The sequence below is a fragment of the Hylaeus anthracinus genome, unplaced genomic scaffold, assembly GCF_026225885.1.
Source record: "Hylaeus anthracinus isolate JK02 unplaced genomic scaffold, UHH_iyHylAnth1.0_haploid 12000, whole genome shotgun sequence".
Lineage (NCBI taxonomy): Eukaryota > Metazoa > Arthropoda > Insecta > Hymenoptera > Colletidae > Hylaeus > Hylaeus anthracinus.
The window spans coordinates 1325573-1338266 of NW_026534347.1; the positions used below are offsets into that span (position 1 = coordinate 1325573).

Below are 12694 nucleotides of genomic sequence, written 5' to 3' on the forward strand. Positions count from 1 at the left end.
TTTGTACTAATACGAACAACAAGGCTAAGAAAGCGAAAGAATTGAATTGAGGTTAACGTTTGTTCTCATTTTGTAGCGTAATTAATTGATAATTATTTAATTCATGGTATTACCTATCACGAGTCTATTTTCGGTTATGTGAAAAGTAATACCCGTTTCAAACCAGGAAATACTAATGAAAATCAAAATGCTGCTACTTAGATATGTCTCGATGTAACAGTAATCTCTAGGCACCTGTAACGTGTATACATTAAATACTGGTTTACCGAACTACTCGATCAGACGTATTTTATTCGAACTACAGGTATGCATACATTACGTAACATACATCGCTGTTTGTATACAGATGTAATTAATTATGTGTTCCTAAGAGAAAATGCAATTCACCGTTAAAAAGTGTAACGAGAGATTAATGTTGATTTCGGTGCAATTTCACCTTGCCTTGATTCACTAATTGGACACTCTTTTTTGGAACTTTATGAAAGTTCGCGCATTCAATTGCAGCAAATTTCCACTATCATTAAAAAAGATACAGCGTTCAAAGTTTAAACTATTAATTTCAACTACTTTACATCCTTACCTGTTAGATGAGAAAGTAATAGTCACGACTGTCCTTGAAGTCTCCGTAAAGATTATTACACTTCTCGAAGCGTGTTATTGCATTAAACCAACGGAACTATTTTAACGCGTGCAAGAACATACATCATACCAAGAGAATGTCTCGATTCGAATACAAAACCAGTTTCATATTACAACATTTGTAACGAAGAAAAAAAAAAAGGACCAACTTTCTTGAACGAAATGTGGCTTTCTTCGATTGGTTTGCAAATTCGTTGGAAAAGATCTTGAAAAGAGAAAGATGTTATCGAGTTACGATTTGGTAGGAAGAAATGCAAGAGGTTTTCGTTCGGGTGACGGTCATTCACCTTGAATGGAGACAATTATTATTACTTCATCAAATATCCCAGGGAAATGTTAAATTACAAAATGCGATTACGTAATAATTTAATAATCTCGAGTTCATCCTCGTTTCCAGTACGATTATCTTATTTCCCCCTTTAATCGATCATTTGCATATTACAGGGGCGTAACGGAGGGCAAACGCACTTTCTCCTGCGGGTGAAAGTACATTTAAAGTATTTCTTACGCGTTTGCACGTCCGTAGTAGCCGAATATCTGTCGCACTATTGGAACCACGCCTCCGAAACGATAACATCAGGACGCAATAACGCATTGCACGATACAATCATGTACAATGCGACTTAAATTATGACGGGGCGTTACGACGGGGAGTAACGTCGACACGAAGAAGTCAAGAAGCATTACGAAGCGGTACAAGATTCTTCTACGCTTTTTATTTAAGACATACAATATCTGTGGTTAGTTCGTTTATTATTAAGCCCTTCCGAAGTATAATAAGTTACGGTTCCTTGTTCTAGATACGTTAGAACGTTGTCGACAAATAAAAAAAAATATATACATATTAAATAATATACATATATTAGTTTATTGTCCCCTGTTATAGAAGGCAGGAACTTTCTACGGGACCTGATACAGTGTGCTCTACCGGTATCGGTTTTATACTGGAAACATATTTCGTGCTTCGACTTCACGGTCTAAATTCATTTGCAGCTAGCAGAAACCGGTTTGTGGTTTGCAAGAATTTAAGTCTATTCTGCGATATCTGTTTTCCGAGGTTCGATCACACCGAGAATTTCGTGTGCTTAAAAGGCAATCGAACGTATACCTAAACAGTTGTCAACAGTAGCCGCTGATATCGTTATAAATCTTTACAGGTCGACAACAACCGTCCGAAACTTCACACGATCAGACAACTAAGAGGCAAATCGCGATAAAAAGTTCGAACGGGGTGGAAACGGCGAAGAAAGCGAGACATTCGATCTTGTCGATCGCATCAATCGGAAGGGACCGTTTCGCGGCTTCCGTCAGGTGAAAACAATGACCTTCGATAGCCGTCTCTGCGAGAAAGAAAGTCATCGCGATCTGTTTCCATGCAATTTTAATAAATTACACGCTAAGCAGTGCGTTGAATGCGACGGGGGAAAGAGTGACGATTCACGCTTCTGACGAGTCAAGAAATCGAAGAAAAGAAACCGAAAGTTTCCCCGTGAACGTGAATTTCATTTTTCTTTCTCCCTCGCTTCGTTCGCGCTTGTCAATGGTAACTTAGTTCCAACGTGACATCATTCTTATACAACACAGAAATCGAACGAGAATCGAACTTCATTCTCAAAGCTTATTGCGACCGAAATTTACTCACCACAAGTTTTGAGTAGACCTGCAATTGTTTAATTACGCGTTCTCTCACGGTTAGTAGAACTTCGAAGGAGCTTCAGAAGAAACAAGACATCGAATTCCGTGCACGCTTGAGTGCGATTCTTACATCATCGATACCTGCGGACTCTCGATACTTTTTACTTCTGTACACGCAGAACATCGCGCCAGATTATTTCCGCAAAGCATACTTTTCATAGCGATGGGATCCAAACGAAATCGGGCTGAACTTGCTTTCTATGCGTAAATTTCCTTTCGGCAGTAGGTCGTAAAAGTCGATGTCATATCTGTACGTGGGTACCCTGTTGAGGTTCCATTTGCATTCATCGAACGTGACTTCAATTTTTATGCCCATGGATGAACATTTACTTCGAATTTTGACCAAGTCGGACGCTTCTTAGATTTCTTCAACGCCTCATCTAATTGTAAGACCTGTAACATCGAGAATTTTTATTTGTTCCATGTTTCTTGAATTATCATCTGTGCTTAGGACAGATAATTAGTGGTAACTAGCGATCAATGGCGACTGGTAGCGGTTGGTACCACATAACTCGTTACTATTTCATCGATCCTCGTTCATATCTATGATAGTTAATAATCTATTGGGTTGTCCAGAAAGTTCGTGGCAATTTTTAAGAAAAATTCAAAGGTATATTTGAATGTTTATATACACATCGAATATATTTATTGAATTATGTGAGTACCATTTTGTTCCACAATTTTTCCACCTTTTCAGGGATGTTCACGTGTTATTTGTTTTCAACCATTCCGATATATTCAGACCTGTACCGTCTACTAAAAATCGGCACGGACTTTCCAGACGACCCAATATATAATAGTTAAAATCTATGATATGTAATGTCTACGATAATATAAATGTCTATAACAGTTACGGTCTCGAATTCCGTGAATTTCGAACTCGGACAGGGGTTGGTCCTCCAGTCCTCGTCGCATGTTATTAATTCAACGATTTACCAGGGGTTCAGAATTTTCGGGGGAACCCCTTGTGTCGCGTTACGTGCCCAACTGTCTCCCACCACCCCAAAGCGGACCCAGCTGTTGGAGGTAGCTTGGTGGAGGTAACTTTCAGCGAGATACGCTATATAAGAGAATGAAGAACCGGCCGGCCAAGATAAAGCTCGCGTGTTGTCAATCCGTTCATCGTGCAGTTGCTCCTCTACCTTCGTCGTTGACAGGTAAGTGGGGCTAAACAATTTTCGAAAGATACACGAGGGGCGAGGGGGCTTCGAAGTAACGCGAGATCAGTGATGACGATGTGCAAGTGTCTTCTTGACTTTTTTCATCTGTGTACCTATCGGTGTACCTCGTCCGTCAATCTTTTGCAAGCCAAGCGATTACTTAGTTTTTTCTTCTTTTTGTTTTTTTTTTTTTTTTTAATTTTTGTGTTACGCGGTGATTACGACCGAATCTTAGCAATTCGTCAGATTGCACGACCTAGGACCTCGGGAGTGCAAAGAGTTGGGAAAAAAAGTTCCAAAGTCCTTTTATAAGTCCGAGTAGAGTCAAGACGATAATGATCAATTGTTTCCGCGAATTCTAGTTGAAAAAGTTCTGTCGAAACTCGTACTCGATACAATCGAAAGCTACTCGGGTCGAAATACCAGTGCACCGGGACATACATGTAGATATAAACCGAGGGAAACTCGATGAAAAATTTGCGAGATTAGCGTCGTTACGCACGGCGGAGCAGGGATTGTGGCACGTGCCTTAGAAGCGGGAAAAGGAACCGGTTGTGCGAGGGCGATCAGGAACTGCGACGAGGAATTTATGAAAATTTTTACGCTGCCCTGGGTAGATCGATGCTCGCGTTACTACTTATGAAACACGAAGTATTACAGTTTATTCACCGCGTTTGTAAACCTTCCTCGAGATGAGGTAATGTAATCGACGAGGATAAGACCGACGTAGGAATAAATGAATAACGAGAATAATAAGAAACAGTGTTGATGAAATCTTGATTAAAAATTAAGAAGTACGAAACTGTTCGATTCGTTATCGCGTCCGTATTTGCCCTTGAATACAATGTTATTATAATACTATCCCTTGGAAAAGTATTACGTAAGGTAAATGCAGGATAGAGGAAGAGCTCTTGGAGTAAGCTTATCGTTCTGTTTCTAAACGATTAAAAAATCTTCGATTCATCTTTGACTCGTCATCCCTTTAATTGGATTTTCTGAAATGACTTCCAGGTATCGCGAAAATCTCCAAATGTTTCGGATGCTTAAAATTCTGGAACGATTGATGGCGACTCGACATACGAGAGTAAAAGGTTAATAGCACCGCAGGCTTTGGTTTACCCGATCAAAAAATGTCGCCACAACTATAAAGCCTGCTCTAGATTTCCTTAAGAGCACGTCCAACCAGTTACGTGCGCCCTCCGCTGATATATATTATACAGCCGCGTTCCCCTCGTTTGTAGTTACCAGACAACTATCTCTTTTTTCATTATGCAATTGCTTTCTTTGCGCTCCGCCTCGAGAAACCCCTGCGGATCAGCTTCCAACCGCGACGCTCGCGAGCCTTATCAAAAGAAGGACATGCCCGGAAAGTACACCGTGTTAAAAAACCACGCATCGTTTATGGCAATGTACGGAATTTTTTCCGCATCTCCCGAAGCGAGCTGTTCAATTATTTTCTTTAATTAGTGCTAAATGGTGGTTTAATGGTACTAAAGGGATGCGTTAGTTTTATAGTTTCTTGAAAAAGAGAAGCATGCACGTTTGGCTGTTAACAGTCTCTATCATTTTCTTCACTTCTTGAGTTCCACAAGAAACTTGAACAGTAGAGGACACATTTAAAAAAAAAAAAAAGTGTCCCCCGACGAGGTGATCGAATTTCAAAGGAATCCTTGGTACAACACCCAATCACGTCCTTTCTAGACGACGAACCTTGGACGACATTGTTTCTCGATCTGCACATACGCTCTAGCACCATAATTCGATTCCCGACATCCGATACAAGCATACACGCTTCCATTTTCTTTTTCTACGAGTGGCATTTTCGCGCGCGGAGTCCAGTGACCGTCGCTTAAAATCATTCGCTCGAAATCGGTTACTCTTTTATCGTGTATCTTATTCGTATTTCATTACTAGCACGCGGATTTTAATGAAGAAAGTACAAAATGCACACAATGTACAAGAATTACATTGATGAAGATGAAAAATATTGAAAGTAAAGCTCGTATTATAATATCTGCAAAGTAAAATAAATTACTATTTAGATGTAATTCTCAAAGGTGTACATTTGCAAAGATTTTCTTTTCTATGAAGATCTGCAGTGTATTCATTGTCACATTTATTTTATTATAAAACAATATCCTTAGGGTAGTTTTGGGAAATCCTTCGAGAAGAAGTTGACGAAACCACGATAGGATTTAAGTGACGGTCACCGTGCACGCGCTAAATACCATAAATCAATTCGCGCCACCCGATACAGATATACACGCTCCAATTTTTCTCGTACGAGTGCCATTTTTGCACGCAGGACCCACTCACTTTCACTCGAGCCGCGCTGATCGAGTCTGCAGCCACCTTCTTAACGATCGCCGGACCAGCGTCCAAGACTAAGTAAAGACAGCCTCCTCGTTAAGAACGAGCTGCATTTTTTCATGCCTGCTGGTGCAAACCGTTAACCACTTTGTTCTTTAAATGGACTGGTTAATCGAGCAGGCGATTCGAGTTACACGATGACCCGTCCCGATCGCATTTGACGAACAGGTTGCGTAAAATGTCACAGCAAACCGGAAAACGGCTTGGGACTGTACCTTCGACCTTTGTAACGCGAACAGGAAGCCTTTCGTGATTCTCGTTTTTCTCGATTACGCGAGTTTTAACGAGCAAATCCACGGTTCATTAGCAACGCTTTGCTGATAAAGGCACTAATTACTTTCACGCGATGCTGGAAGCTGGCGAGATCCATCATCCTACGATTTTCGTGAAATTCTGCAGCCAGATATTCTTATTTTTTCATTTTGCTTTTCTTTGGGTTGTACTGGTTTGGCCGGTGGTGTCTCGTGTGCCTTTAAATCCTGAACTCGTACAATCCAGGATGCGACTATACTTTCGACCGTTTGACCTAGAATTATAATTATGTCATTAGTTTCGGTGCCTCGAGTGCTATCGTTACGCGAAATCCCATTGAAAAGCTAGCGTTACAGTTGGGGGCACCTCTCTTCCCAGAAGGGAAAGCGACGAGCCAAAAAACCAGTGTACTTTCTTCGTATCGACGGGAGATCGAACTTTATTTGTCCACGATGATTCGCTGCTTGTCAGTGCCGGGGTCCTAGGCCTCGCTTTTACTCTTTTTTCGCGTTTGTCACGCTCAACGGCCGTTTCTTTTTATCAACGAGAGATCTGGGGTACAGGGAGGTCCGATCTCGTAAGTCGAGCCTTTCAAATTTATCGAAAGCGTCGGATCTCCTGCGATACATCATCGCCGTTACGAATGAGATGTCCTCAACGGATCGTGAAACCGCCGTCCATGTTTTACGCACTAGAAAGCGAAGTGCTTTCCACTAGGACGTCGTCGATTCGGGTGCGAACACACTTGTGTTTCTAGTTAAACGACACAAACTGGGTAAAGAAAGGTACACTCGTCTTCGGACTGCGGATGTTTGTTCAAATTCATATTTTTATCGACACGTGTAAGGAATAAAGAATTGAATTCCAGTTCCCTGTGCGCATCGCCCAGAACTAAATATTTGGCTTTCCACCGATATAGTCGAACAGGTCAAACCAGTTGTGCATACCAAAGTTTCGTTCTACGCGTAAAAATGCAATTTCACTTAATCAGATCGGGTAATTTTACTTTTCTACGACCAGTTTATCGGTTAAATTATGCCAGCGCAAATTGGTCCGGTCCGGTTTTCGGATGAGGAATTACAAGAAGCTGAATATATTAACAGGGGCATTAGTCGGTTGAGTCAGCGCACGAGAGAGTGTGTACAATTTCGCTCGATTTGAAATACCATTATACTGTTTCACCACATTTCTCCGTAGCCCTCTTTCACGCGAATATTCTAGGTCATCGACATTAAACGCACGCGACCAGCTGCAAGTGGAATCTTCGAAACTCAAGTGTCGCTTTCCTAAAGATTTCTTACGTCTTTCTTCGCGTTATTTCTTTCACGTTGGTTACTTTCTTTCGGTTGAAAGACTTTTTCAGGTTGCAACAACGTTGAATAAAATCTCTTTGTACAAATGTGCAGAACGACCGGGGGAAAGCGTCAGGTGCAAATATAAAGCGTAATATCAAGCATCCGATCAGAGATTTCATCTCCGATGAAAATTAGACATAATCGAATGTACGCGATAGGTTTCGCGGGATAATAAAAATAACTAATCGGTTTCAAGCTGATCGTAAAGTTTCACGTAAGACGAGCTGCGATTACCATCAATCCTGCCAAGTATCATTACTTTCCACTTTGAATGAACCCAGGTGCTTTATAGCGAAGATATCAATAGTCAAGGTTGCTTTCCCTCGCACATGTCTGTATGTACACAAATCTCTGTTATTTCGTCTGCGTATCATGGAGCGAGAAAGTGCATCGAGCACGTAATTCCAGCCAGCGAGAAAATATCGCAGACTGCTTGCTCGAACATTCTTGTTTTGCTATGCATCATTTTCAGAGGCCTGACCTTTTCTCGCCGTAAGTTATAGCCACGTACCCCTCAACCATATTTCAATTCAAGCGTTTGGTCTTGAATTCAAAAATGTGTTTAAACGCAAGTACATAAATGATTATTATCAATCTACTGTTCGACTCTTATTTTACATTTTGCAGGATGTATTGGCTGTGTCTGACGGCACTAGCTGTGACTGCAACAGCGCAGAACCCTTACGACCTAGACGGAAGGGCGCCATATCCTGGGAAATCGTCCAGCTTAGGGCCCCTCTATGCGACCGCTGCCCAAGGTTTTCGCGATAACAGCTACGAGGACAACATCGTGACACCCACGCCGACACCTGCGTACAGAAACAATGGCCAACCTGTGAGCAATGCGATTCTTACTATCTTTATTATTACGTCTGAAAGCAGAGACTATCAGTTCTCGAATCGTTCGAATTTCTCGGATAGTTATAAATAAATGCAACGAAAGTAGTTGCGTCATATAATATTGCGTATGCGTGATACATATTACGTAAGGGCTTACGTAAAAATAACCGGTTACTTCAAAGTACCGACTCACGTGACTTTCTTACTGCAACTTCGTAACAAGTGCGCCGACCGCCATGAATGGTTTCTTACGAGAAAGAATTATCTGATCGTATTCAGTAACTTAACGTACACACTTTCGTCGATTTTACAAATTGCAAGGTTTGAGGCTTTCAAACGTTGTAGCCTGCATCTTCAGGGCCAGGTAGCTTCGATACCGAAGCTCCCTTGGTTCAGGATGTCTTTTATATTTCCATGTGTTCCATCCTTCGCAATGAGACAAATTGGAAGGTTTTACTTGAGAGTTAATACAAATTTCCAGCATACAGCTTTTGACTTCAACGTATGCCCTATTTTCAGTTGTACCGTAAACCGTCGGGTTCGCTCGATCAAGGGATCAGAGTGAACGGACCACCACGTGGTGGTGTTCTACGAGGTGGACAAAATCCTCAGGTGATTATCATTTAAAGGATGAAATCTAATGAACGACATTGAACTTGCAACGGTCGTTAATATCGTACTGTGTTCGAAGGGCGAAGAGCTGGAGGAAAAGGAGGAACCAGATCGTCTCACGCTTCTCTTACCGCAAAGTAAATTCGATTGCGTGAACAAGCAGACTGGGTACTATGCCGACGAAGACCTGCATTGCGAAGTTTTCCACTATTGCCACGAAAATGCCAAACACTCCTGGATCTGTCCCGAAGGATTCACGTTCCACCAAGTAATTTCATTTTGTCCAAGATATCAAGGACAACTTTACTTTCGATATTCTTTTATATTATACCGCATGCATTTTGTAGTTTCTTTTACATCCAAGTTTCCTATAAATGCATAAAAATCCGCAGTCTAGTTGTCACTTGCAACCGATATTATCGGTGGTTTACGTGGCTCGCTCTGTACACGGATATATTTTTTTTCTGTAATGCTCGTTTTTCTTTATTTCGAATTGCGTAACCGACCAAACGAGAAAACAAAACAAAATTTAAGCTTTATATAATAATCTGGAACAGTTATTCCCGGAAAAGTTTCGAATCCTGATCTCGAGACCGTTGCTTAAGCATTTCTGCGTAATTCAGGTAGCGTGTGGTGAAAGTGCTCGCGAAAAATAAAGTTCGTTTTATACTGGGACAATTATAGCGCAACCTCGAATAACCACTGATAAGTAAATTTCACTTTTCGATGCATGGTTTCGCCTGAACGTTTCCGGTATTGTTCGTCGAACATGTAAATGAAACCAATCATAAATCGCATCGATCGGTTTCCCGATAGTGGCTTATAGTGCGTTTCCGGGGTAATCGACCCACGCCCCTTTTCTCGACTGAAAATAGAGATAGATTCAGATAAGTAGAGGAACGCGGGCGCCTTTCTCTTTTCTGAACATGCAAGTTATTGACTCTTTCTGACCCTCGATTAATTGTTTCTTTATTTTATCAAGATACGTAAACTGTTTTGTGTTGATTATTGTAGCTATTAGTCCAATCTTGCTTGTTATAAGTCTTCCATATATGTGTTTTTTTTATTTGTCTATATCACATCTTAATAGGAAAAGATATCACAATACACCATCACTGGCTTGTACAGGAGACGTAATCGCAACGCGAGAATCAAATAACCTTCGTTACTTTGTAGGTTCACCTGATTTGCATGCCACCGAACGGTGACATAAACTGCAAGAAGAGCTCGCAGTATCACTTCGTGAACGAGTACCTGTACAAACCATTGAACTTGGCAGAAGCTGAGAACAAACCCAACGTGACCTTGAGATACAGCGAAAGATATTTCCCTGCTGATATCCACGCGGACGAACGCGAGGCTGACGACTATATTAGTTCTGCGCCTGCTCGTCGTCCTTCGCCACCTGTAAGACTTTATATCGAGGTAAATTAGAAGCGTATCGATCGCAAATATTAATAGAAATATTTATATGCAGGTGTATGCAAGCCCTCAACCTCAATCAGCTTTGAACAGCATTCCATCTTCGGCTCGTCCACAACCAACAGGCCTTCCACAATTTCGTTTACCGTTAAACCAAGTTTTTCGTAGCCCTGAAGAAGTAAACATACCTCTTCAACACAGACGCCCGCAACCGCAACATCAACCTGTGAGAAGATACCCTCAAGTCCGACCTGATGATGAAGAGTACGAGTGAATTTGATCTGCAGTCGATTTGATAATTTTATCATTCATCGTCATTAATCATCGTCGCATTTCAGTCGCTAATTATATTGCTGAAATCTCATCACACCTCTTACATTGAAATTAAAAATAAGAGAATCTTCAGAAACATTTGCTGTATTTATTCGAATAAATTATAGCTCTGTAGTTGTACAAATTAATCGTAGAATATAAATTATTCCATGTTTTCATTTCGCACTTCGAAAAAGATAGTACTAAGCTGTATTTTTGAGCTGGTTAAGGTTTTGAAGGAACCGAAACAATTCAGTAACAATTCCCCAAATATCTGTCAAAAATATCCATCAGTGATAATTATGATGTAATGAGTTTATGTGTATTGCAAGTATGCTATTTAATATGTAACGTGTAACCGATATTAACATAACAGTGATGACCAATAAATTGTTATTGCGTTATTTTTAATAGTGCCCAGTATTATTATAAACACTCTGATTGCGAATATGATTTTTGACATAATATTAATGTTTCACAAGTATAAAAGCAAGATACAGCTCTGCATGAGCCTCAGTCATCCTGGACTCTTTAAGGGATGAATGGGGGAATGAAGAGCTCGTGGCCAAAGTTGGACAGCGCGATAGCGAAGCAGCCATACAGGGTGTCCCAAAAATGTTGTAACACCTTGAAAGGGGTGGTTCGGGAGGTGATTTGAAACAACTTTTTTCCTTAGCAAAAATGTTGTCCGAGGCTTCGTTGAGGAGATATTAAAGGAAAACACTGACCAATCAGAGCGCGCGAATACCGTTGGAGCGGCTGCGGTAGCGAAGGCTACGAACTAAACGGCCACGCTCGTACGCGAACAAGTGTCTCGACGTACATCGAAGCCCGAAGGACATTGACGCGGCCGCTTAGCTTGTAGCCTTCGTTACCGCGGCCGCTCCAGCGGTATACGCGCGCTCTGATTGGTCGGCGTTTTTTGTTAATATCTCCTCAACGAAGCCTCGGACAACATTTTCGCTAAGGAAAAAGTTGTTTCAAATCATCCGGATTATAGGACAATACGGTAGGATAGTATCGATAATTTGCCGCAGAGGTGTAGCACCATATTAACTATAAAACTAACTTCCGCTACATGGTACATAGGTATATACATGCTAGGCATTTGGAACGCGTACAGCAGTGTATAGAGTTCAACTGTGTGGTAGTCGAAGAAGACGTGAACCCGAAGAGGGAGTTCGTAGGAAGCAGAATTGTTATCTGTGAGAAAAAACGAACATGTACTGTGTACTTAAAGGGCTATTATTATATTGACGAAAGAAAAGAAGAATGTTTATTTCACACAACAAATAATTGTGGAAATGCCACTTTGTGCTTTAAGAGGAGGAACCACATTAGTTTCTTTACAGAGAAGAATTTATGTAAAGCTTTCTTAATTTTTACAATATTCTAAGTACAATATCCTAAATACAAGAAATTTTTTAAATTCTATTGAATACTTCTTTACTTAATTCTTTGAATACTTAAACGAAGATAATATGATCACTCCACTTCGATAAAAATAAATTTATCACAAAATAGCTTTTCACGTGTATTAAAATTGATGGGAATATATACTTGAGAACAATCATTCTAACACGTTCTAAATGTATTTACGTGTTCAGTTTTTGGACTGTTTTGGACGTCTTTACAGAACCTTAGATAATTATGCGTCAACCTAATGCATTCATGAACAATTAAAAAATACCTTTATTAGAAGAAGCGAGATGTTCTATCAAAGATTGAGACTTAAGATTATCGTGGTGCATTTGCCGAAGTTAAAGGAGATCGTGTTGTAGTTGAGGTACAACTGCTTCTCCTCGTCGTTCTCGAACGACGCGCCAACGGTCGAGTGATCTACATTACCGACAGAGCAATCTGCACTATCGACCGGCCGATCTATATTACCGACAGAGCCATTTACATTACCAACAGAGCAAGCTGCATTACCGACCGGCCTATCTACATTACCGACAGAGCAATCGGCATTACCGGCCGGCCGATCTATATTACCGGCCGGCCGATCTATATTACCGACAGAGCCATCTACATTAC

General features: G+C 40.9%; 1 protein-coding gene and 1 long non-coding RNA gene across 5 annotated transcripts; one reads left to right on the top strand and one right to left on the bottom strand.

The window, feature by feature from the left end:
• Positions 1-63: 63 nt before the first annotated feature.
• LOC128889961 (uncharacterized) lies at positions 64-8823 on the bottom strand. Of its 4 annotated transcripts, XR_008460527.1 has the most exons (5): positions 8505-8823; positions 8090-8280; positions 6483-6869; positions 6202-6390; positions 64-2727 (listed from the first exon to the last, which is right to left on the bottom strand). It is a non-coding gene; the product is annotated as an uncharacterized LOC128889961 (long non-coding RNA). The 4 variants fall into 4 exon arrangements; XR_008460526.1 differs by lacking the exon at positions 8505-8823 and having other exon boundaries at positions 8090-8455; XR_008460524.1 differs by lacking the exons at positions 8090-8280; positions 8505-8823 and having other exon boundaries at positions 6483-7568.
• On the top strand, positions 3392-11085 carry LOC128889953 (uncharacterized). Its single transcript, XM_054148009.1, is given in 7 exon segments — positions 3392-3448; positions 3451-3491; positions 8099-8306; positions 8831-8923; positions 9003-9191; positions 10100-10330; positions 10401-11085. Coding segments are annotated over 7 exon segments (1023 nt in total). The 5' UTR covers positions 3392-3406; the 3' UTR covers positions 10620-11085.
• Positions 11086-12694: the final 1609 nt, after the last annotated feature.